General features: G+C 44.1%; 1 protein-coding gene across 2 annotated transcripts in view; it reads right to left on the bottom strand.

Annotated features, from left to right (window-relative positions):
* Positions 1–27,644, bottom strand: part of DST (dystonin) — a 1,569,532-nt gene that overhangs the window by 616,744 nt on the left and 925,144 nt on the right. Inside the window, exons 38-40 of one of the 2 annotated variants that reach the window (XM_078647975.1) lie at positions 17,325–17,474; positions 14,773–14,988; positions 8,083–8,229 (exon numbers count right to left, since the gene is read on the bottom strand). The exons of the other annotated variant lie outside the window; for it this stretch is intronic. Coding sequence (XP_078504101.1) covers positions 8,083–8,229; positions 14,773–14,988; positions 17,325–17,474 — 513 coding nt within the window. The remainder of the gene's footprint in view (positions 1–8,082; positions 8,230–14,772; positions 14,989–17,324; positions 17,475–27,644) is intronic. 2 annotated transcript variants of the gene reach the window in all.

Here is a 27,644-nt window from a genome sequence, read left to right on the forward strand (position 1 = left end):
TTTGGGGAAGGATCCAGTATGTAGGCCTTGGAGTCTCAGAGACCCCTCTGAGAGAGTCCACTGCGTAAAGGAAACCTCTCGCAATAGAGAATGGGAAGGGATACCACTTCCCCTGGGATCACAGCTTACTGGACTTTGGACGTTGCCTTGACTCGTCTACCGGTTTGTGTCCCCATCACCTTTCCCCTCCTCTCCCTATGCTGTGTCTCTCACCCTCCCCTCCTCTTTCCACCTTCATTATCTATATACTTCCCCTACTCCAACCCCCTCCCCTGAATCTCTCACCTTGCCTTCTTTTCCCCTTACGTATTTGTGCTTATTGTTTATCGCGACCTTACAAGTAACTATGTTGCCATGCTCTAAGAACTGTGTAACCTTTGTAACGATGTAACCTGTAACTATGATCTCATGCTCATGTAAAGCGCTCTGATACCTCCGGGTCAAGCCAGCGCTATATAGAACTTTTTAAATAAAAATAAAATAAAAAAACAAGAGAGCACTGTGTATGATTTGAAAGGTAGCTGTGCTGCAGAAGGATCTAAAGCCAGACCGGTAGATGTGCAGGAGATGGTTAGCATTGATGTGAACTTGGAGTCGACTACTTTGCCAATCATTGTCTGTAAACGGATCATATGTGGATTTTCTGAACTTCTAGCAATGCTCTGCCTCTTCTCAACATATGTTGAATACCTCTTCCTTAGAGCATTGTGTGCTACAGTTCCTTAATTTATTATAAGGACTAAAAAGCTAATTAGCCAATTGGCCAGTTTAAATAATCACATTGACCTTGCTTGGTTATTATTGCTTAATCTATGCGGGCCCTTAAACTATGTTCTCTCTTATTCCAGTTTATTGTTCACTCAGCACTTTGCTGTTTGGTTGAACTCAGGTATGCAACGCACATCTAACTTCATCTTTATCAACTTCTCTGGCACCTATTATTCTACCAATTAAAGCAATCACTGCCTGAGTATAGTTCTGAAATTTGTTTTCAACCTCTTATTTCTTCATATCACGAGAGCAAGAGAATAGTGCCACCTGAGCACTTTTTATAAATTGGTCCATCCATCTATCTACCCTTTGCCAGTTTCAGTCACTGACTTTGCTTGCAGATACATTATAGAATGCCATATCGTTACATATAAGTACTTATCTTAATATATGGCTGTGCTTACGAAAATACTTAAAGGTCATATATTACTACACACATATGTAATTTGGTGTTTGCATTCGATTTGCTGATATGGTCATTAAATCACATTTTCAACAGTTAACTGTATCTGGAGGACTTAACATATAAGCAAATACTCTTACTATTCTACGAACCTTTAACTTTATTAACAACTATAAGGTTTTATGCCACACAACTATTATATCTACCCAAACTCACTGAAGAATACACAGTAGATTTGACGTTTGTTTGTATTCATCTGAAGGATCTAAAATACACTGCTTGGTCAGATCATGTTAAGTGTCACCCCTTTAGGTCACTTTTCCATGTTAGCTAGATCCCCAATAACCTCAGAGGTACACAATGTATTCTTCAGACACACGAGAGGAGAGCTCCAACTGTAGCAGGAGTGCCCCAACCCAAATTATGCTTTATATAATCTTAATGTGTGCAGAACAGTATTTTTGGAAGTAGTGTCTCAGATTAAATGTACATTTCCATAAAAAAGATACAACTAGCTTTGGTTATATTTTGAGTACCCAAGACAGCGAGGCCAGTCCCATCCCGCGCAAGCTGCCGTGAAACACAAGAACATATCAAAACTTATCTCTGAGGCATCTTAGAACGTGAAAGTGTGTTTTAAGAATCTGACTGAGCTAGTTCATCCAGACTAGAGGCTTTTGGAAAATGTCTCGACAAGGAAATCTGTATGTGGATATTTCATTTCTATTAAAAGTGAAACTTTAATTCTGATAATGGTATGTGAACTTACAGATCTTATTCAACACAAGTAAGGGGAGAGGGTCAACCGTATCTACAACTCTACCACCCCGAACCCCCTGAACCACAATCATACACACACAGAGGGGTGGAGAGACTCAAAGGAACCACATATAACGCCACAAAACAGAACAAATGTAACTGTTTTGAAAATACTGCCCTCACTCACACACTGAAGTGTGTGACATGCTTCATCATCGGGTCTGCTTACAATATGCCCAGGTGTAGCCACACTCTGGACGGAGCATAAGGGAGGGGTTTAAACATAAAAGACCAAAGGACACAATACAAAACCAAACAACATATATACTCAACAAAAAGTGATCAGTGAATGTCACCCTGTGACTAGAACTGGTGTACAACATGTGTAGATAATAGGGAAGTGTTTAAAACTGGTTTGGGGATACCAAACAAAACTTTATTAATAGGTTCCACAACCAGGATTAAAAGGAAAAAAAGGATGGGTAGTGTTTCCAAGAGAAAATAAAGTTCTCAAAACAACCCTCCTGATACCGCTAGTGTCAACATGTTTTGACCGACTTACTGCGCCAAGAAGGTCACCTCGGTCTTCTTCAGGACATATGTTGCTACCAGTCCTGCTATTGGTCAAACCGTAGTTCTGTCAAAGTGCCAAATAACTGATCACACAGGATTCCAATTGAATCAACATGTGTGGAGGGGATCCCAACAACACGGGAAACAAAAACTGGAATGATAATAATCCTACATAAATATATTGTAAAAGGGTGTGTGCCCAATATTATTCAGCCACCCCTTTGATTTTGACAAGAGAAATCCTAGAATTGGTCCGTTTCATGTAGCTTAAGGGGATAATGTATTCATCACCCACCAATTTGAATCAAACAACTATTATGTGCAATGCTATAAACAAACAGAAATCTACATATCTTCATAAGTCCGGAACGTGTATCCCGTAGTGGTATTAGCTTACAGGATATATAACCCACATGCAACGTGACTCCCGTTCATGTACTCACCGAGTTCATTGAAGATGTAAACTCGACATGGCGCCCTGCAGGTCGGTGTCCCAAGAACACAACCTGTATGCACGGGAACAAAGTACAAGGCACAGATAGCACCCAACACGCTTTATCATATCAAGCTCGAAAGATGATGAGCCTAAAACCCAGGCGTCAATGACAACATGTAAGTGAGCCAGGCATAACGTAGTCACCCAGCGTTAGCCCATAGAGGAGCGCCCGCATCAGAAGATAGAGCAGTTGCCAGCCCCCCTCCACACTCCTTACTGTTCCGAGGGAGAAACCTCGTACGACTCCCTGCTTCCGGGTCGCCGCGTAGGTAACAGCGGCTTCCCGGAATTCGTTAAAATACCCTCTGTGTTCTGCCATCGGTTTGCGTACTACGCGTATCACGTGGCTCCGCGTCAATACGTCCGACGTGGAGACCACGGTAGTCATGGGAAATTGAGTTCCAGGTCGCGGGTGCCGGAAAAGCAACCGGACCAATTGACCGATGCGACTAAGTTCAACTTAAAAGGTTCTACAAGGAGAAGGCATCACAATAGGTTGGAGTTTAAAGTCAAAACCCGCAAACTGCCTGAAATGGTGGTTTAAGACAGCATCACAGTCAATAAAAATATGGAATCACAGTCCCTTCAGATCGCCTGAAACAGTAGATGATACAGGGTTATTTTTTATATATATCTCACAATGCAACAACCAAGTGTACCGCCATGTAAAAAAGTATAGAGGGATCCCTGCGACAGTGTACAGTGACAATATTAGCAGGTAGCATGGTAAAGTAGGATGTATATATCTAGTCCCGATTGTAGTGGGGTAACAAGGCAACAGATACAGTAGCCATCACCATCAATTATCTAATCCCGAGTGGGTGCAACACAATATCCAGGTTCATTTAGTGTTGCTATACCACCCTATTGGCTATGGATTGACTAATGTCTTTCAAATGATTGCCAAGGTATGTCATCATTAAGACCTGTAAGATGGCTTCTCAGGCGGTAAACCCATTTCTGTTCCCGATGAAGTAAAATGCGTTGTTCATCTGCCATATGCCTACTTAAGTTCAGTTTCTCAATGCCAGTCCATTTTAATTCATCAGCAGAATGTCGCATTTCTAAAAAATTTGCTGTCAGTCTGGTGTTTGACCTGCCACATCTTATTGTACTCCGGTGCTCTGTAATCCTTGTACGCACCCTCCTACTCGTCATCCCCACATAAAATGTATTGCAAGGGCATATGATAAGATAGATCACCCCCTGGGAATTACAGTTGGTGTGGGATCTCTGTTCCCAGAGGGTGGGAAGGCCCAAGTCAATATGTTTGGTGTTGGACATCAAAGTGCATACGCTGCAGGAACCACATTTAGTATGGCCCATCAGTCTAGGGAGACCAGTCACTGACACGATGTCCATGGTCGCATTCGTAACTCTGGGTCTCGTGTCGACTAGCAAGTCCTTCAGGTTCTGGCTTCGTCTGAACGAGAAGAGAGGCTTCTCCATGTGTAACCCCCCTGTGTTTAGAATTTTCCAATTCCGCAACACCAGTTGTCTAATCTGCTGGGATGCTGTATTGAAGGTAGAAACAAAGACAGGTTTATTTGTCTTGGGTCTAGTAGTTATGGCAAGAAGGGAGTCACGGTTGGCGTTCAGTGCCTGTTTCTTAGCTCTCTTGATGGTATTCAATGGATACCCCCTGTGCTGTAGTTTCAGTGTTAGAGCATTGGCCTCTGTGACAAAATATACACGATCTGAATAGTTGTGGCGTATCCGAAAGAATAGGCTCACAGGTAAATTCTCCCTTAGGGACTTTGGGTGAAAACTTTCGTATGCCAGCAACGCGTTCTTGTCTGTAGGTTTGTGGAAAACCTTAGTTTTCAGAATGCCCTCGCTAGGTTCAAGCAGCAAATCCAAAAAGGGGAGGCTGGTCTTAGTGACGGTCGAGGTGAAATGGAGGAGGGGGTTTCTCTTGTTTAGCCATTCAAGGAAACAACCCAGAGATGTCTCATCACCCCTCCAAATCACCAAGACATCGTCAATGTAGCGACGCCACAACCTCAAATGAGAAAACCAAGGGCCTGTGGTGTCAAAGATAGTAAGTTGTTCGAATGCCCCCACATATAATCCAGCCAAACTGGGGGCAGAGACACTCCCCATGGAGGTACCATGGGTTTGTAGGTACATCGTGCCCTCAAATTAAAAAAATGTTCTCATTAAGGCTATTTCCGCTAAGTGTAGAATAAAAGCTCTAGGTGTGTGGTATCGCCATTCCTCCTCAAACAAAATAGTTTCCAACATTCTGAGAGTTGAGGAATGTTGGTGTATAAAGCCTCTATGTCCAGGCCTATAAGAAACTCAGTGTTGGGTTCAAAAGGGGTATCTTTGAGGAGGTTCAGAATATCCAGGGTATCCCTCAAGTATGCAGGAAGTTTTTGTACAAGGGGTTTAAAGAAAAAGTCACAAAATTGTGAAAGAGGTTCGAGCAGTGACCCCATCCCGGAGACAATTGGTCTCCCGGGAGGGGGTCTAGCTGCCTTATGAATCTTAGGCAAGACATAAAAGTACGCAGTCTTAGGGTGTTTATTTATCAAAAATTCCGCCTCATGTCCTGTGATCCAGTCGTTAATACGAGCCTCCTCGACCCCCATGGTGATCTCCCTAGTGATGGTATCAGTGGGTCCTCGATCAATCTGTGATAAGTTCTCGAGTCGGAAAGTACGCGGATACATTCATTCCGGTAGGTTTCCTGGTCAAGGATCACCGTGGCCCCACCTTTATCCGCCGGCTTCAGGATAATCTCTTTATTGTCAGATAGTTCCTTAAGAGCCTGTTTTTCAAAGTTAGACAAATTAGAAAAATTATGATGTTGTTCCAGACTCGAGTTTTGCAGATCATGGATAACCGCCTGTTCAAAAACCGCCAATTGTGGGGGTATAACTTACAGATCTTGCCCTGCACCTCTCTTCAAAGTATGTATGCTAAAAATGGCATTTCTCCCTTATGCACAACTCTGAGCCATTTTGCCTGGTCTTGCTGCTACATGTTAACACAGAGGTGCCCAAAGGCACATGACACATACACTTGGTACAAAAACCTCTGGATGGTAAAAGGAATATACATATTTATGTGATCTCTTTTGGCTGCTGGGATTTACATAACATTTCAAGGAATATGTGATTTTCGATTCAACGTTAGTGGAACAGTGAACAAGCCTGGAGCTGTAGAGCCTATTCAAGACAACACAGTGGCTTTTCTTGAGAAGATATTGTTTATATTGCTTGGCAACTTGTCACTGCACATGCAGCCAAAGAAACAGACACAACAAAAAGTCAAAGCTTTCTTCGAAACACCGTCGCAATGTAATGAAATCTCATTCGAGCAAGGAATCTCCAACAGTTTAAACAACAATGGCATTAATAAAGGATAATTTATTGGCCAACTTACAGGCCTTTTAAAGAGAATTTAAAAAATACTAAGACAGATGTCTCCAAGATACTTGCCGACCTACAAGCTAATCTAAGGGAAAAGACTGTCACGCTTCGAAACAATATAAGCTCAATGAATGCCAGAGTCGTAGACGCAGAAACCAAAATTCAAAAGCTGTAATTAACAAAAGTAACACCCCTAGCTAGCTGGTCACTTTCCAAACCCAGACAAACTCATTATCTATGAAGTGTGAAGACCTGAACAACTACAGAAAAAGCAAGAATATTAGGGTGCAGGGCATGAAAAAAGGAGAAGAAGGAGTCAATCTGGAAATATTTACGAAAAATCTATTCTCTGAAGTAGTAGGTGATGACCTGATTTAGATTAAACTCAAAACACAGCAGAGATATGAGGGAATTCGAGAGACATCCCACTAACATTTAATAGCTTAAAGACTACAGAAATAGTTATGAGTGCAGCAAGATGCAAGGCTTCAAATAAGCTCTCTTTCAAGATGTCACAAAAACCACCCAGACATGGCGCTAACAATTTAGCCCATTACAGAGAAACTGAAAACAAAGAAAGATCACCACCAATGTCTGTACCCCTTTGGAATATCCGTTGAATACCACAATAAGATGCACCAATCTCAAGCAAAACAGTGGTGGCACCGATCCTAAACATTCAGCTGGAGATGTATAAGAAGGGAATGAACACTTACGCTATGAACACACCCAAGCGAGACACCAGAAAAAGACCAAATGATAAGCCCCTAGATCACAAAGACAAAATGAGGTGAAGAAGCAAAATAAACCTTAAGAAGAAAAGGCAGCAATATACCGGATTACTGACTGAAGGAAGAACTTGGAGTGAGCAATTGAATAATGGGGGGGATGTAAGTCATGGCTGGTTTCCAGAATGATTGGGAAAACAGATAAATAGTGATGAAGTTAAGAAATGGGTAAATGAGAGGCAGGGCATTATTGTAGATGGTTATTAAACAATATTAGATAGTCAACAAATTACGAATAAAGCTATCAGGTCTGTGAGGTTTTAGGGGGTACAAGAGAGTGCACTAGAAACGTCCCTCCTCCCTTTTTTTATTAGGTTCCTGGGACGGCCCTTTCAGACCATGACTCGAGCCATGCTCCATGCACATAATAGCTTTATATTACACTCAAAACTACTTAATTATGTTGAGGTTCAAAGTTGATTGCAAGTTATATTTGGGAACTATGGGTCAAATACAATTGCGTAAATTATTAATGTGGTGATCTGGTAACAGAAAGTAAGTCAAAGGACATGTTGATTCATGATTACGATTGTATTGTTACGTAGAAACGGTCTTTGCTTCTTTAATTAGAGGGTAAACGTATGGTGCTTCATATGCCTTTATCATATTATTTATAAAAGACCTGGTTGTTTCTATAAGCAAAACAAACATACATTTAAAACAAAAATGGTAAGCTATATGTCCATTAGTAAAGTTCAAAACGAAAACAAACTTTATGTGTTTTGGAAAATGTACCACTGCAATTATTGCCACAATAGTAGCTATTTTGCGTGGGCATTATAAACATTTGCCTAAAAGGACAGTCACTGTGCAACTATTAGGAACATTTACAAGAAACTTTTTTTAAATTGTAGAAAATTCAACCAGTTTACGTTTTTGAACATAAGCATTTACGTTTCCATGTTTATTGCATACCTTGAGAAGCTGCACAGTATCTTTCATCGTTGCCAGTTCAAAAATAGCCACACTAGGGCTCGGCATACAGTCACCATTTTCTATTATCCAATCTGAGAGCTTCTGGAGCCTGCTTAAAAGTTCTTGATGTGATTCTGTTAGCTTAGACTAAAAATAAAAACAAAATAATCATGTTAATTAATAATTTCATAGTTAAAAGAAACCCTTATGCTGGCTAGAAGAAGGAACTGAGGTTTAAAAATCTGGAATCTAAAAAAACAAGTATAATTGTAATATGTAAGAAATATAGAGTGAAGAAGATGCATTACAATCTGAGCGTGTTGATATAGTTGGCTTTGTGTTATAAACTGGGGCCCAGCTACTTATATAGTAACTATGAATCATACTGCACATAAAAAAAGAAATACTTTAATGTTCTATAATGGAAGGGCTCAGCCAATATTAGCTCCTTAGAGACGGAGCATTCCCTTTGAGGTTATCATGTCTGAAAACCCAAGTGATGACAAGTCGTTGTGCGGGTATGGCATGGTGATCCGGCTACCACTGTTTTTCCTCCAGAGCAGCTCCTGCCATATGTGCAGCAGCTGTGTCTGGTGGAGGAGGTGTTTTTGGGAGGACGAATGTCCACTGGCAGGGTCGACAACTCTTACATTGGTGCACCATAAATTAAAGCCCTAAGTTAGATGACTTAAGTAGCTGGTCATGTATGTGAACATTTATATCTCACAAACTTGGAAATATTTGCTTCGTTGTCGATCTTTTACATTTTAGATTGACCACGAGTTGTACAATACATCATATTTCCAAAATCAGAAGATGCGTGGAGTACTTCTTCATTTTGCTGTTAAAATCTTGTGCAAAAACCTTTTCCTAAAGTACCAGATACAGATCACAGGGTTGAACTGGCACCTCTTGTCATATCTCCACCAGGAATATACACGTTACATCTACTCCTATTCCATGGCACAGTTCCCAAGGGCCACCATTATGTTTAGGTTCACTCTGAAGGTTAGGTTTGATTTACTTGTGGGGTGAAAGCAATACTACACAACAAATGACTCTGTGCTTTTCATCTCCAAAGTACTGTGAGGGCAATTTCTCCCTCTTGCCCACCATGCAGTTGCATAAACCACTCACCAGCACTCCTATATCCACTGTTTCCCATGCGTTGTTCTTGGTATTGGTCCATTTTCTGCACAGCAAATGTTGGACTGCAAGAGGGCAGCTTATCAGCCCTGCAAAATGGTGGCTACTATTTTGTTAAACCAAAGGAACACAGGTATATACCGAGGTCTGGAAGGTACTGTTCAGCATGGAGAGCATCCTTGTGCTAGTGTAAGGGCTTGGATGAGAGTATCTAATGGAAATTCCTAAATGGCCAGTTGGTTATTGCAGATGGTTTGTACTGTCCGCTCTATAGGAGCCTAAGGTTACTAATATAATTAGAAACTGCTGTATGTCAGACAAGTCTAGAAAGTCTGGATAGGCAAGGTAAGGCAAATGTCACCAGAGCAGGGTTGTTGCCTTCAGAATATGCAGGAACATTGACATAACATGCAAGTCTGACTGAGGCAGTTATGTAGATGAAGCAATCTCTGAAGCCTTAAGTGTTGTGGTCCCTTAAGAGGCTAAAGTCACCATAATTAGAGTGGTTGGACTGAGAGACTAAAGAGAAGAGTTAGAAATGTGACGTGTGTTGAGTCTGGGAGAGTGATAATTCAAAATAAATGTGTCAATGAAGGTAGATGCAACAGTCTGTCAAACAAGTGTTGAGAAGAAAGGTTTTGAGAACCTATTGCATGCATGGAAAAACTATAGATGGTGGTATGGTAACTCCCTGGTTTATATCAGTGTGATGGGTTTGCCTGGCCCCCTTCACCTTGGACGCTGTCAATCTCATCTGCAGAGTTCCACTAGGATCCTCACACAGCCCCACTCTGGTCAACGCCTACATGACCACACTTGCCAGCACCATCTATGCCCAGGCAATTAACATATCCTACGCTTACAACAGCAAGCTCATAGTCTTCCTTTCTGCCAAGAAGTCAAACACTGAGGCCAATTTCTCTGCCTGCATGGCCGAAGTTGCTAGATGGATGAAAATTAACTGCCCAAGCTCAACACAGACAAGATGGAAGCAATAATCTTCAGCAAAGACACCTCACTCAGAGACTCCATCAGGTGGCCTGCTGAACACAGACCCATGCCCCCCTGGCAACCCATGCAATGAACATCGGAATAGTAATTGAGAACCATATCACCATGACTGGCCCAGTGAACGGAGGCTCCATATTCTGATGGTCAACAAGATCTTACAATGGCTCCCTACTAACACTTTTTTTTTTAACAAAGAGGAGGGAGAAAAAGTGATCAATTAGATCAACAGACACAATTTACCAACCCGGAAGGGTGGAAGGTCCAGTAACAGCTTGTGTCCGTATCCAGTGATAGACAAGCAAAGAGGGGGCTGCTGAACTGTTCCTATGGAGGGATAGACGAGTTTTAACTGGCGTGACCAATGGTGTTCGTGCGACACCCTGGGGCATCCATTATGTCGGATGGATTTGCCTCACACACCCAGAAGGGTGTCATGCTTCATCATCGGCGTATGCTCCTCGTCGGGGAGGCGGTGCAATCCCCGACGGGCTCACCTCAAAGAGGGGCGCTTTGGCGGAGATCTTTTTATCCGACAGCCTTTTGGTGAAGTGGGGGTGTGTGGGCAAAATAGTATAGTGATGTGCTAAGGAGGTTAAAATGTAGCAAAGGGTACCGGAATTCACTTTATTCTGGGGGTCCCCTGGCTGCGGTTAAAAGGTGGGACTAGCTTGCTAGGTTTCAACAGATCAATGCTTGTGATCCTAGAGGAGACTAGAAGTGAAGGTGGTCGACATGTTTCTCGCACTGTGTCTAGTTACACGCGATTCATCAGGACCTTAAATAAAGAAAAAAAGGGAGGAACGTGAAAAACATGCTAGTATCATGTATGCGGTGTAGGTTACCTCTGTGGATATTCCTATGCCTAATGGTTAAGGGTTAATTACCACATGAGGGATCGGCGGGGTCGAACAACAGGGATGAGCCCATTAAGTATAGCTCCAATCTCAAGTGTCCGCGTGGGGAGACCTACCCATGTCCGCCGAGCTCGAGCTACTAACACTCACAGAACCATCACCCAAGCCATCATCACCATCTAGCTGGACTACGGCAACAAACTCTATGCTGCAATCAATGCTCAACTGGCCAATAGACATCAGAACATTCACAACCCAGCGGCGAAGCTCCCTCTTAAATTCCCACCCCGCAGGCACGTCACTCCGCAGGTCAAAAAGCTACACTGGCTCCCAATCCACAAACAAGTACTCTTCAAACTCTTAACGTACACATACAAAGCCTTGCACAACATTACCCCACATATCTCAATAACTGCATAAACTTTCACAAACCTACCAGACACCTTCATTCAGCTGGACTCCTACACGTACACATCTCTTGGATACACAGAACCAGATCCAGCAGTCAAGCCTTCTCTTACTTCACTCCTAAAGCCTGGAATGGCCTACCCCTGCACATCAGTGCCTCTTCCTCAGTTCTTGAACTTTAGAAGAAGCTAAAGACCTGGCTCTTCAACTAGCTATGACCCTGGCGACGGTCATACAGCTTCTGCTTCAGTGTCAGGATCCCCTTGGGGATGAGTTGTGTGCTAAACAGATACACATTGCGTAACACAACATAACATTGGAGGGTGATTGTATAATTGTCTAGAATGAGTTCATCTAAGATGCTGCCAACATGGGAGCAAGTTAGGCTTCTACAATGAAGAGGATGCCTGGTTTGTTATGTGTGTTATGTGTGATCAGGTTTGCAGATTCGTATGGATCCGTTTTGAGTGAGCGTTTAGGGTATGTTTACAAAAGGGTGTGAAGGAGATGGCTGGAAAGCTTGGGAGCAGGTGTTTTATGTTTTGATGTAGATGACCTTCTTACAGAAAGCCCGGCAGGCATGAGGTGCTTGAGAGAAAAACGTTTGTGTGACTAGTGGAGGATGAGGATAGGCGAGATGAGAAGATAATAAAAACACAGGACGACTGACATATTATTGAGGTGAGTGAGTAGAACAGTGAGGGCCACAGCCTAATCAGGCCAAACAGGGGAGTTGCTATAGGTGTAGCCCTTTGCAGATTTGACTGTTAGCTGCAAAGCCCTGGAGGCAAGATGGAAGAGAGTGATAACTCTATTTAATATGGCAAAGTAGATACTGATCCATGAAAGCTATGTGTAAATGGTAGTAAAAAGGAGCTAGGAAAATGATGGTGAAGATGAGGTGAGAAGGTTGTTTCAGTTGATATAGTATAAGGCAATTTAGGTGAATATTAGCAAGAAGAATGTGCTGAGGCAGGCAAAGTTGAAGATGATGAAATTTCAAAGTGTTTTTTAAAAAGCAGTTCAAGAATGGGAAGGGTTGGTATCTAGGTGTTGGATAAGAATTGTTAAATAAGGATCATTTTGATGGTATCCCAGAGAAGTGTCAGCAGGACTGCAAGCTGAAGATGTGTTAGGGATAGTGTAATCACTGTTGCTTCCTTCAAAACAATCACTGATGGTGTAAATTCCTGGGGCGCTTTGTGAGAGATATGCATAAGCCAGTTGTGCCAAGATCTCTTATTCAAATCAGTAAAATCATCAACGTCCGATTAGAAACTACAGCAGATGGTGGTAGTCATTTGTGGATTGTGCTAGGGCATCAGATACTATGATCTTCAGTAAACTTCAATGATGCTTTGACAACTATAACCCGTTTTAGTTCATTAGCTTCAGAAGCTGTTTAGGTAGGAGGAACTCAGATGGAACTTCTTTCAACTGGTCTTTCTGAAGATATTAAGGGAGTTAAATTGCTCATCCTGAATATTTTTCAGCTTTGATTCACCTGATCTTGCAGAGTGATATTTATATGAGACAAGAACATAAATGTGAAAGAGAAGAGTTGGAGATTCTCACCGCAATCAATGTTGATTCAAAATTTGATTTGACACTTTACGCTTCCTCCCCACCTTCAGCAACTGATAAACTCTGTAACCAGGAAGGAATAGGCTACTAATGACATAAGACCCTGAAGTTATCACCTCTATTTGTGTCTTTATTGTGTTGAGACGTGACATGTTATTTCACTGTGTCTTCTAAGGCCTGCTAAGCTCCCTCAACATCTGATGCTGCTATCATATTTTATTTCATGTTAATATGTAATTAGATTATGGGCCCTCTTTGCAAATTCTAGCATGTTTAGATCCAGGGATGTATGGCATGTATGTCTAAGATTATGACAAAAGTAGAAGTGAAGCTTGATTAAGCTGTGAATTATGAAATGGTGCTCCAGCTCCATTCAAAATTCAAAGTAAGCCATTGAGTGCCATGTTTGGAGAGCAGAAAGAGATGGGTTGACTTGATCTTACTCCTGCTACACATTTATACTTTATGTGTGGAATCTCTGGGCTTGTAAATCATACTTTAGAGACTGGGTGCATTGATCCATTGTCATCTGTCATTTGCACTGTTACCATCTCTCATTGGTCTAACCAATAACTGGTTTTCTTCATCCGAAAATCTGAACATATGCCCTTTTATGGCTAAACTACCTGTACTAGCCTAGTTTTTTTTAATACCATCAAAGTACAATGACTTTGCCAATATGTTTATGGAACACAAAGAAAGCATTTTAAACTGCAACCTGAATGCAGTTGTGGCATAATTCTGATACCGTGTTCATCAGTTCCAGTTGGAAAGGTTTATTATTCCATGGCTGAGCTGTAGAGAGAACGACTAAATAATTACTTTCCAGAGAGCTTGCAGAATGGTTTTCACTCACTCTTTCTCCAATGCCTTTTTGTTTTTCTACTGGCACTCTAATTGAGCTCATTTAAACTCCAAGCTATCTTCTGGTGGTTTGTTCTACAGGTGTGCACTGTGCCACGTGTTGCCTTTTCGTTCAACTATTCTCTGATTCCTTGGACAACAGCTGGTTTATTTCTCTTTAGAAACATAAGCTCTTTCAGTGAGATATAAGGTCTCCATGCCCATCACATTTCAGGGTGGACAACACTGCACAAACGCCCCCTCAGGATCTATTCTTTACATGCTTTTTTCAATGACTCGGACACCTATCCCTAATTTAGCCCAGTGAAGACATTGTGGCCGAAATGTCTCCTTGCCTCTGAGCAACTAAAAATATGTACGCCCCTTTTACTTTGCAAAGACTCCTTGTAGAGGATTAAAAAAACAACATATAGTATTGCTGTTCATGCAGCACACTACACTGCATACTGGAACAATTGATCAGTCCCTTCAGATTGTATATAATATTGTATTTCGTTTGCTCAGTATCATCCTATGGCTTGTTCAAGCTTTGCTTCATTATTGCATTTTCCCTTCTGTTTCGAGAGGAAATATGGTCTAGTAACAGAGTTACACACCTGAAATAGTTCTGAATTCTATTCTGGGGCTTCCGCACCCGATGGCACGGTATAGACCTGGACAAACCACTGTATTTCGCAGTGACTCAGAATAAGTAATAAACTGCCAAATTGGAAGATTTGGTGACAGAAGAACTAAAAAAATTGACATTTCAATTTCAAATTATTGCAACAACTGTATTTTTCTTTAACACATGCATTGCATACAAAAATTGAACAGTGCCTACCATTTCAGAGTCTACAGCAAAGACAATCTGCTTTGCTCGCTTTGAAGACATCTCACGGACAACAAAGAAGGCTTTTTGTAAACAGTCATGACTTATTTTCAGGTCTTTAAGTCGGTCAGCTGGGACATCTTTGTGCATCATCTTTATGAATTCTTCTGACAACTTCAGGTCTTTTCTTAGAACGCTGGACACTGCTGTCAGTCCAGTTTCAAATGACTGCAATTAAAATGTGATTTAAATTGTTAATTACACACACACAAAGTAACCTATTTAATACTATTGTGCTTACATGATTAGTAGTTATGTAATCCATGCGCCATTTACTGCTAGACATGATGCTGCCACTGTGCTTCTATGGCTATTGTAATGTCTGTTGGATGGGAAGGGCATTACCCATCTCTGAAGAAGAAAAATAAGGTGCGTTTTTCTGATCTTAGCTGGGGGTAGGTTGGTCCATATTTAGGGCTGGGTGTTGCAACAAGAACGGTCTGTATTCTTGGATCTTGTATTTGGTGTTAGGTTGTGTGAGTAAGAGGAAGCTAAAAGTAGAGAAGTCTGCTTTGAGATGAAATGGTGGTTTTAGTGTGTCAATTGGGCAAAGCAATGCAAAGCACATGCACATAATGCTTAGAGTATTTAAATGTTACTGTTGTCTTTCAGAGAGCAGGGTGAAAATGTAGCCAGTGAATTTCAAAGTGTTGGGGAGTAAATTGCTGCCCAAGGCCTATGGACTCTGCAAGCAAAGAGAGCAAGTATGTAATTTCCAAATGGGTTTGAGAGCGCAAGATTGACTCCAAAATACTTTGAAACATGAGGCTAAATGATGCTTGTTATAGCTCAACTTCCAACTAAATTCCCCAAAAGACTATAGATTACAGACAATTTTGAAGGGATTGTTATGTAAAATTTTAATATTTTCATGATTTTGCAAGCAAGTCCATCATGACCTAGGAGGTTTAGGAGGAAATTGGTAAGGAAAACTTTCAAAATATGCAGGCAAAAGCTGCATTTTGAGTCCATTCTTCCTTAAATAGCTGGTGGAAAAAACATATGTATTAAAAGCATTTGAAATAATCTGGTTGTGAAATTTGGCAGCTCACCTATAGTACTACAAAATGCACATAGCATCTTACTTGTAAACCAAACAGATACACATATCTCCGGTATTAGACAGCAAGGCTATCCCTCAGAGTTGTATAAGACAACAGAGTTGTCACCCAGGTTACAAAGATCTTAAATGTCCCTGCAGTAGACACCCCCTTAGGATATACTAAACTTAAAGTCTTAGACATCAGACAGCAGTGGCAATGATTATGTCATAAAACGTTATCATCAAAAATGAGGAGATTCCTCTACATTAACCACAAAATAACAGTAGTCCTTGTCTTCTGGCACCAAGGAAATAACATCAGCAATACATATCTTCAAATGTAGCATGAAATAAGGCGATATAATAAAAACTGAATAATTTTAGTAAATGCATTTTTTCCTCAAACATTAGCTTGTCTTTATCTCAAAGTACACAGATCTTGCCCTCAAACAACAGTTACGAATTCATGATAAAATAAACTAATTAACCTCAGAAATAGGATCTTGTATTTTTCTGACAGGTCTCTATGTGGCAGCAGGTAGCTAACTGATTATAGAGATGTACAGATTATTCTAGGAATGCCAAACAGTTAGTAGGTTTGATAACCACGCTGTACCAACCATGCCCACAAAAACTAGCAGTGGCAATCCCATAACAGAGATGCCCACCACGAGCTAGGTGTAGCTACCTTATACCTCTGCACCTACTAACAGGGGAGGCACCAGAATTCAGGTGTGGCCGCCAAAGCAATTGGAAGGGTATTAAAAGGGAGAGTGTTCAGTGATCACTGACTATTGAGGAATGCGGCAGTCATTTGTTTTATATTCCCTGCTTTATAACTCATCTCTACCTTTTGTAAACTCTGTAAAAAACAGGTGTTAATACTACCCAATAGAATGGTACTCAATTAGTCAATTTACTGTCCTTGGAAGATTGCTGGGCTGAGTTGATCTGCAGACATCAGCTAAGAGCATTAAGCTTATTGGGCCATATTGCCAGCTTGGGAAAAAAAATTAAGCGGTTAAAACAGCTTAGAACTGCAAAGAACTGCAATGTCTTTATGATATCTACATTGCCTGCTGCCCGCATTATACAATCTATCCTGCAGGCTGTCTCAAGCTTTTTGGATAAGTGGGCTCATGTTCTATAGTGTCAAGCAGTAAGGTCATCCACTAACCATAATTGTATTGCACGATCCCCTTCACACCAGTGCTTGCAAATAATTTCTCATTTAATTGCAAATACAGCAGCCAGCATTATTGTTCACCTAAGCACATACGTGTTATACCAGAGGAATAGCAGAAGCCTCTGAAGGGGAAAGACAAGTGTAATGACCACAAAGGAAAGCAGTGACTGGTGATCAGCTTTAAATTCGGGTGAAATTTGAAGGGAAAGCAACAAAACATTGCGATATAACAAGGCATACTTGGTAACAAGTAAAAAACAGCAATTCACAGCTCACCTCCAACTGTTCCAGTTGTAGTTTTAAAGTTTCCAGGTTGTTGCTGATGGGCTGCTGATTATCGAGGTGACATTTCATGTCCTGAACCACTGTCAAATGTTCTTGCAATTTCTGTGTAACCCAAGAGCACTGCTCTTCAGCACTGGACACCTGAGAAGATTTGATAACCATAACACAACGACATGTCATAAAGTCTTACAAATGGTCTCAATACATTTTCGAAACTTAAAATGAAAGCAAATTTTAATTACAAAATAAATTATTTAAAATATAATGCAATTACTACTAAAAACGAATGTAGTCACTACAGCCAAACATGGTAGTACAACATCCATGCTGTGAAGGCTGATTAAATTGGGAGTTGACAAATGGAGTGATCAAACAAATGCTATTTAAGTAAGATTTGTATTCTGCCCTTCTTGATATAACCTATTGAACGAGTTACCTACCTTCAGTAATGATGCGCCCCGGCGCACAGAGGTGCTTCTGCGGAAAGTTTTCTGAATCCAGTCTGACGCCTGGGGATATTCTGTTAAGGAATCTGCGGTTAGACTGTGTCTCTACCAGATACATCGTTACCGAAGGTAAGTAACTCGTTCATCTGATAGAGACATCTAGCCGCAGATTCCTTAACTTAGAATAGATACCAAAGCTATACCCATGGGAAGGTGGGTCTGCAACTGAACCCCATCAAGTTCCCGAGGTAACATAGCCGTCAACAAGATGACGCAACACGCTGGGGACCGCAAGTCAGCGCAGCCACACCAGACCATGAAGCTCAGAAAAGAGCAAAAAACAGTGGGATGCAAAAGCACCACAAGCCGTCCAAGAACAGCATGAAAACCCCTGTATGTATACCGGGTGAGAGAAAGAAAACACATACTAGATATGTTGGCGTGAAAAGGAGAGTTCATGACTTCGCAAAGAAGAGGAACTGACCCTAGGGTTTGATAGATCCGCAGGATGCGGCGTGCTGACCGTAAGTAAAACCCAGAGAGATGGCAACTGGTATGACAGAGTTAGCGCATACCGGTCCAGTATGCACAACAGCGGAAAGAAGCACTGTTGAAACCTGCACCAGCTAAATACGTGCGACAGCATGGGCAGGATGCCAACCCATGGCCAGAAAGTGCCGGTAGTACCAGAGACAGAAGACACGCCAATAAATAGTCGGTCTGTCACAAACATGTGAAAGGACCGATGGCAACGAGCAGAAGTGCCTAAAACAGGACTACAGTAAGAGCGATAGACGTGCGGAAGACTGGAAGGTACATAAGCATATGACGCTAGAACCACACGAAATATAGCAAAAACCCTCCTAAAGAGTAGCGTGAGCAGCCCAGATGCGAGAGACGCAGTAGTAAGAAGGCAACCGGCAAAAAGGGGCACCAGGCAAGCCGGACACTCACATAAGAGCTCGTAGTACAAGCATACCGGGTCAACGACCACGGACACCGCATGAAGGAACGATACCGGCATGATTCCGCCGAGTAAGAGCACAGAGCAGATATAGAGTAAGAAGAAATGTGCTCCAAAATGAAGCGTAACACAATAATCGACTAAGGGGGGAACAGCATTTACAACGCAACTTTTACAACGCAGTACCTTTACGACGCAACCATTACAATGCAAGTCATAACAACGACTTGCGCTGGGGGGCGCTCTAGGATAGGGAATAGTTTTAATTTACTATCCAACACCTTCCCTACTATCCACGGGGACTGGAGTTGGAGTAGTAAATTAAACTATTCACTATCCAGCGCCCCCCAACGCAAGTCGTTGTAACGACTTGCGTTGTAAAAGTTGCGTCGTAAAGGCATGCGTTGTAAGAGCATGCGTTGTAACGACGTACATCCGACTAGGGTAACGCGAAAAGTACCAATAGTCATGTGGAAGCAGAACTGGACAGGACAATGTCCAGGGCCACAAGGGACATCTGACCCTCGCCCGGGAGGAGCAACGGTCCCCCACAAGAGAGATGAGGAGATGGAGCTTGGCACAATAGGGGAAAGAGTCAGGACCAACCTAAAGGTCCCGGCACCAAAGAAGCAAGTATCCTGAAGAGAACACTCCCCTTGATAGTGTTACTGCATGAACCCAAAGCAGAAGTGTGGAAAAATGGCCAGAAAACTGGGAAATAAGACAATGTATAGCAGAGACGTACATGGTAAATCCACTACCGTGAAAGATAGCCCAGTAATAATAATAATAAGGCATTTATTAAGCGCACAGCTACCCCAATGGGGTGTCCCGGTGCTACAGCAGACAGAAAGCGGAGCAGAGCAAGAGCGCTGACTAGTCCTGGTGGCTGATCAGCCAGGTCTTGAGAGATTTACGAAACTCAAATTCAGGCTGGATCTGGCGAAGGTGAAGGGGGAGTTTGTTCCAACATTGAGTGGCACCCACCTCAAATGACTTGCCTCCTGATCTATTTTTTTTAATCTGGGGGTAACAAGCAGATGTTTAGTATTGGAGCGTAGGGCTCTGGAATGACTATTGGGACGGAGTCTCCTCCTAAGGTAAGCTGGTCCCAGACCTTTGTCTGCCCGAAAGGCTAATATCAGAGCTTTAAACTCGATCCGTTTGGCAATGGGGAGCCAGTGCAGTTTCCGCAGGAAGGGAGATATGCGTTGCCTAAGCGGGACGCCGCACACTAAGCGGGCCGCGGCATTTTGGACCGTCTGAATCTATGAAGCAGGCCCACAGAAAGACCCAGATATAACCCATTCGCATAGTCTTGATGCGAAGTAACCAATGCATGGACCACCATTTTGCGAGTAGCGCTAGGCAAATAGTTAATGAATTTTTTTATTGTTTTAATTTTGCCAAAGCAGGCGGCTGAGACTGTCTGGACCTGAGCGACAAGGGACAAACAATTGTCCAATCTGAAGCCCAGATTCTTAACCGAATCCTTGGGAAGAGGGGCAATGCCCAATTCCTCAGGCCACCATAAATTAGAGGCGAGAGGAGATGGTTGGTTAAAGAATAAGATCTCAGTCTTATCCGCATTGAGTTTTAAGAAGTTGCGGTCCATCCAGGCCGCAATATTCCTGAGACATACTTTGAGGGGATCAAAGGTGGCAACGGATACATCATTGAAGGTGAACAATAGCTGAGTGTCATCACCGTATGATGTAATTTTGATCCCAGATTTCGAGATCATTTCGGGCAACTGGGTTAAGTATATATTAAAAAGAAGCGGGCTCAAAGCTGAGCCCTGCGGAACACCCCATTTCAGAGGTTTCACAGGAAAAGTATAGGGATGGGTCCGAACCTGTTGTTTGCGGTCAGAGAGGAAAGAAGATAGCCAAGTCAATGCTGTGCCCTGGACTCCTATGGACTTTAGGCGGTTCAGGAGGATAGGATGGGAAACGGTGTCAAATGCTGCAGACAAGTCTAATAGTACTAACACCGCTTTGGAACCTCCATCTATTGTCCATCGTATTGAGTACGCTATTTCAGTTAGGGCTGACTCCGCACTATATCCGGAGCAAAACCTGGATTGAGAATCATGGAGAACCTGGACTCTATAAAACTGGCCAATTGCTGATGGACCATAGAAGCAACAACTCAATCACCATATCATAGCAGCCATACCAGGGTGCACCCAAGTTCGCGTCAATAGTAATAAGAGTGCCACACAGCGGCTTTTGTCCCTGGCGCAAAAAGAGGACAGGCCGTCAGCCGTGAAAGAATTGTGCGTTAACTGAATAGAACAAGGTCCCCGAGAGACAGTGGAAAAAGAAGAGCAGCCATCATAGACAAGAGGATCACTGCAAAGCTGAAAAAACAAAAAGACCTCGACAAGGCAGGCGAGGCAGAGGCCGCACGGCAAGGAACCCATGCCGAGGCCTAGAAGCACTACAGACAACTGCAGCCAATTGCAACCGAAGTGCAATAGAGCGATGCTAGCATTGGGTTCGCAGCAGAAAAATAGGACAGCCTGACCCCCAGAAGGATGTCTGTGAGGAAGACTCCATAGGAGCGTACCAATGGTAAGGCAGTTACGCAATAGCCAGCAAATACCCCACAGAGGGTAAGTCTCGACCCCTACGAGGGGGATCCTCTTGGACAAAACGCACATTCAGACGCCTGGAAGGAAGACAGAACGAGCCATCCAGCTGTACTAATACTGAAATGGGGTAACAACCATCTACACTATCCAGGCACTATGCAAGAACAGTTTTTTTTTGGGGGGGGGGGAGAAATTAAACCAACAGGGCAACATCGCCTATGCAGAAGAAAAATATATTTCACAAGGCAGAAAGTCATGCCGCAAGATTTACGGTAGCCCAGACAAGAGGCGGGAGAACGCCGAATCCGCGTGGCGGTCAAAAAGGTCCACGCCATTGAATGGCAGATCTCTAAGAGCATCCCGAACATTGTCTGGGAAATGACTGTCGTGCAGCCATGCATGGCGGCGCAAAGCCACAGACCGAGCAAAAGCCTGTCCCACTGAGTCAGTTGCATCAAGTGAAGATCGGATGGAAAATTGAGCTATTCCCCTGTCATCAAGCAGAAGGCGAAGTAATTCTGCCTGCTGCCCTTCTGGAATAGAAGGAAGAACGTTCTCGACCAAGTCCCAAAAGGCAGAGGATGCGCTTGCGAACACACAAGCCGTATTTATTGTGCAGATGCCCGCACTGACAGAGGGGAAAAGCTGGTGACCACATGTGTCCAACCACCTAGACTCCCTGGTGGGAGGTAAGAATGGCAAGGCGGAGGAAGACTGCAGGTCAAAAGCTGCCTGAACAACTAGGCCATGAGCTCTAGAGTGAAGGGACAGGCAGAGTGGATCACCCGGGGGCAGGACGGTGTCGACGAGCATAGTCCGATCAACAGGGTCACCAGAGGAGGGCCTCGCCCATGTGCCAAGCATGATGTCAAATAAAGATCCCCAAGGTGCAGCAAAGGCTCCACCTCAACATGCTCAATTAGGAGAAGATCCAGTAAAGGATCAAAAGGTAGGGAAACCACAGGGGGCTGAAATCGAAGAATAGCTGCTGCCCTGTGAATAGCCCATGTGTAGGCAGCACTAGTCTCAGTCGCCATCCGGGTAGGTGACAATAAACTGTCGGTAGGAGACGGTTGGAGATTAACCCGTCCACTAGACAGAAAATGTGGAGGAGCCATAGGCTGATCCGAAGGCCACGCAACACTAGGTACCTGCACCATGGACTGAAACGACCTCAGATCTGGAGAGTCCAGAGGAACATCAACCTCTTGCAAAAGAGGAGGCGTAGGTGCTGGCACCGGCGCCGACAGACGCCGTGTAGGAGTCACATTGACAGCCGAGGAGTTGGGAGGAACACCAGCCTCATGCAAAAGAGGAGACGTGGACGTCGGCGTTGACCGACGCTGAGTCGGAGTCACCTCGGATTCGACGACCTCCAGAGGGGACTCGGTCTGGGCGCCTCCCAACGTCGATCCCACCGCAATATGCGGGGAGGAAAGATGTCTTCAAAGTCAGTGCAGGAAGCCGCACAGGGCTATGCAGTGACTGAAGGGGTGGGCTGGACAGACGACTGGGAGGGCCCTCTTGGCCGTGTCCCGTCAGCCTTGTATCGGCTCCGGAACCGGAGTCGATGCACACAGCCGGCACCAAGGATGAATCCGCCAGCCAGGACCCAACATGAGTGCCTTCCACCTCTGTGGGACCCGAAGCCGCACCAGGGAGAGGGGGTGACTCATAGTAAGAGTGGAGTGCTTTGGAATAAGCCTCCATTTGATCCCGCGTCACTCAAATGTAATTGTAATTGTAAGTAAAGTAAGTAAAGTCCACATTTGTAAAGCGCACAATCACCCGTAAGGGTCTCTAGGCGCTGGGGGCCGTCGGGAAGATTAAGCGAGCTATTGCCCAGAGTCACATGGTGCTAGGCTAATCTGCCGCCGGAGCCGGGGATCGAACCGTGATCCCCAGATTCCAGCGTCAGTCGCCCTGGCCGCGGCGCCACACCTCTCCCCATATTGTAATTTATATTTATATTTATATAGCGCATTATCACCAACGGTCTCTAAGCGCTTGCTTTGGGAACCCGTCCTGGTTTTTCCCTGTGAGATAGCCCGTACTGGGCACCCCAAGGTGAAAGCCAGGCATCCCGCCACGGGGGGCCATAGTGGAGATTAAGCAAGCTATTGCCCGGAGTTGCAGAGTGTGAACCCGTGATTCGAGCAGGCACCGAAGCGAGAATTATCAAGTCCGTGGACATTTTGGGCTCAAGACCCTGCCGCGTCGGGAATTGAACCCTGGTCCTGGGTCTGACCTCTGCTTCATGGTCTGCCTCTTCTAACCATTGAGCCACACTTCTCCACTGAAACTCAAACTCAAACTCCCTGAAACTGAGGGTACGGAGGAGACGACTGCCGGACGGCCTTGCCTGGCAGGGGCAAGAGGAACAGGCGCCAGCAGCACACGTATGGGAGGAAAACCTTCACGACTGACGCTTGTGCTTACCCACCTGTGAACGACGTCCGCAGGAACGACATCGGGAATGGCCCGATCCTGAGCGGCAGAGCTTCGACGCGAAGGTGCAAGACCGGACAGCCGTGCGGCCAGCAATTTCATACGACGCTCCCTCAAGGACTTAGGTTTCATTTGTTTACAGGCGTCGCACTCTTTGGAGTCATGGTGCACTCCTAGGCACCACATACAGATGGCGTGCGGGTCCATGACAGACATCTGACGTGCACAGGTCTCACACGCCTTAAAGCCCAAAGGCATTACACACTGTTCCGTGACGCCGAAGGCATCGAGAAGGCCTGAAAAACAGGCCAAGGAACCGCTGGTTTTCCAGGATCCACGTTGGGATGCGGAAAAGAAGAAAAACTGATATCAGCGCGCCAGGAGTGGCATATATGGCTCGGCTGACGTCATTTCCATGGGCGACGTCAGGGCAGAGCAGTGCGGCGCCGCCCCTGGCGTGCAGAAGTGCTTCTGCAGAAAGTTTTGAGGATCCAGTCTGATGCCTGGGGATATTCTAAGTTAAGGAATCTGCGGCTAGATGTCCTATCAGATCTCAACTATTTGGAACATACTACAGATCAGTGTTTTGAGTGAGTGACAGCAAAGATAAATGTCCATCATCAAACAAACAGGCATCAAAACATAACTTCACCAAACATAGAACCTCTCAGCAGAAGGGACGAAATAGATAAATGTTCACAAAATGTGTGTCAAGAGGACATGTTTGTTTGTTCAGGGCTCCAAGTACTAGCCTGCCTTGGCTAACATGGAGGAAGAGTAGGTGGGACGTCCCATGCTCCTGTCCCGAGTGGTATAAATCTCCTTTTACCAGCCATTATGCGGACACACGCAGGGCGCACAGTGCTGCATCCAAGCTAAACTGGGCCCATCAGAGGATGGAAGAGGATGGAAGAGGATGGAAGAGGCTGGGTTGGGCCACCCCTCTTGGTTTTCTCATTTCACTTGTTTCATAAAGGAGATAATATGCGCAAGATGAAGTAAGTTGTTACATCTTGTCCTGACACCACTGGGGTGGCTGAGAGACCCCAGGTCCCACAATGCTCCTTACTTTGGACGTCCAGGGGAAGGAAGGGCCTGGGCTCACTTGAGGCAGTACTTCAAGGGATTCTTGAACCTTCCTGCTGCACAGTGCGCACCTGGGCACGTGCCCGGGCCAAGATCGGGCAAGTCTACGCATGTCTGAGCCCAGAGGAGGCTGAGCTGGGCCCTATCTCTTTCATCCACAATTTGATTAAGACCTCAAGGTCAGTAAGGTCATGCAAAATGTCCCCTGTACTTCTGATTCTATAACTAATAAGGGACCACGTATGGGCCCTTCAATACTCTATTTTCTGACTTCAGCGGTGGGTGTTCTTAAGGAGGAGATATTATCGGTGGAGGAGGAACTTTGGATAGGGGCAGGAACATTTTTGGGGTAGGATCAATCCCAAATGCTGTAACCTACGACAGAGAAATAAAGAGGCTATGTGCCCACTCACTGATGCCCTCCAAACAACACAGTCAGAGGGGTGGCCTTTAAACCACTTCCACGCCTTACATTTCCCTTTTATTATACAAAGGTCATCTAAGGTTGGCTGCAGATACCCCTAAAGGTACAGTATGTGTAAGTGAAAGGTAGACATGTACGTTTATGTTTTACATGTCCTGGTATGATCAACAGCTACATTTGTTTTTCACTACTGTGAGGCATACGCCTCTCGTATTCTAGCATTGGGAAATCCTTAAAACACTTTTTAAGCTTTAATTCTTGATTAGAAAGGAGTAGCTAAATCATGTTTAATATCTTTTGAATGCTAATGACAAATCCTCTTTTGAGGTAAAGTTGCACTTGACACTACTATTTTAGAAATGTCACTTTTAGAAAACTGACATTTCTCTGCTCTAAACTTTGCTCTGTGTTCCTGCAGCCTATCTCCAACACATGTCTGGGCTGGGTGACAACTCCCGTTTGTGCATTCCCTCTAGACAGCCACAAACACAGGAAGGCTGGGTGTGACAGAGAACTCATCTGCATTCTGATAGCCTTCCTAGGCAGGAAGGGGGAGAGGGAGCTCACACTTACATCTGAATAGGCTGTGTCTTGTCCCCACACAAAGGACTGATTAACCCCCACAGATAGTTGATATGAAAGGGGACCAGTGCAATTCAAGGAACCACTTTGAAGTCACCCCACACTTCAAAGACACATTTGGGTATAAGTACTGGGGGTCTGACCCTACCAAATCAGTACACTAATGGACCTGGGAGAATTCTGCTGGAGCTAAGTGTGCTGTGCTGTAAGGATTGCCACTATGTCTTGATTCACTGTTCTGAGGCAGTGCCTCTCTGATTTGTGGAGCTGCCCTGGTGGTAAGCTGAGAACAAGGACTGGATCCATCTCACTTGAACCCAGAGTGCCTCCACGGGTTTGCTGGCTTGCATCCTGTTTTCTGAACTCTAGGGACACAAATGACTTCCTACATTCCTACAATCCTGCTGATGCTGCTTGACCCTATCATGTGTGAGTCCTACCCTTGTCTTAGGTGTCCCCTCCAGACTTGGGCCTCAGAAGTGGGTTCTGCAGCTGATTTTTTACAAAAGCACCGCCTTTGATGCCGACACAGAGGTTGTTTGGTGACAGCGGTTCTACAGCCTGCGCGGCCTGATGATGACACTCTGCGTGGCTCAACGACAACACATTGCCTGCATCTTTACGGAGCTTGACAATGACGCGGGAACCCACTGTGTAAAGCGGAACCGATGCATCATGCTCCCAACGTCAACGCTTTGCTCCATTTAGGGTACTTTTTAAGTGGACCCTGGGTGGGCCCTATAGCCTGCCTGCCCTCCATCGCAGTTGGCCTGAACTTTCGATTTAGCCCGGTCTCTTGGGACCTCAAGTAACTTTTAAGTGTTATTGACTGCTAAGCACTGGTTTTACAAATATTCTTTAAATATTCATATCTTGACTTCTACAGATTGGATTTTGTCATTTTGGTCTTGATTTCCTCAGATAAATATTCTCTATTTTTCTAAACCTCTGTGGAGTCTTTTTGTGGTGTTTGCATTGTTTTACTGTGTGTGTGTGTGTGTGTGTGTAGCACAAATACTTAACACATTGCCTCTTAACCCCTTCGATGCTCATAACGAGCTGGGCTCGTCATGGCGTAGCCTCCTCGCACGCTCATGACGAGCCCAGCTCGTCACGTAAAGTGCGAATCCCTAAAACCCAGCGTACGGGCGGAATTCCGCCCGCACGCATGCGGTTAAGGTAATCCTACCTGCTCTGTGCCAAGCTACCAAAGGGTGAGCACAGGTTCATTTAAAGTGTGTATCTAGTTTACCCTGACTAGGATTATGGTCCCTACTCGGACGGTGTGCAAACTTCTGCCAACTAGAGACCCAATTTCTAACAGGGACCTAGAGAATAAAAATAAACAGATGCCCTTAAGTCAGATATCGTCAAGGCAGAAAGGCACAAGCAAGAAAGGGGGCCCTGAGACTGAAAATGTTCAGTTTGGAAAGAGGCTACCATATGCAAATATTCAAATCATCAACCGAGACACTGGTGACTGAGTGATGGGGTTGAAATTAAATATTAATCAGAGACCTGCTGTTTGGTGTAATCAATAAGTTGAACAAATTAGAGACAAGGATGAACAGTTTGAGTAGTCAAAGTGTGCACCTATTGGAATTAGGATCTAAGGGACTATACGTATCTAATAAGAGGGACGGACTAGATGTCAGTTATAGAATATGTATATGTATAGAGAACTGCCCCACCCCCCAGACTCACAGAGAGTGCAGAAGCAGTTAATGGGAACAAGTATATAAGTTCAGCTTTGAACGCATGTAGG

The sequence above is a fragment of the Lissotriton helveticus genome, chromosome 6 (genome assembly GCF_964261635.1).
Source record: "Lissotriton helveticus chromosome 6, aLisHel1.1, whole genome shotgun sequence".
In the NCBI taxonomy this organism is placed as follows: domain Eukaryota; kingdom Metazoa; phylum Chordata; class Amphibia; order Caudata; family Salamandridae; genus Lissotriton; species Lissotriton helveticus.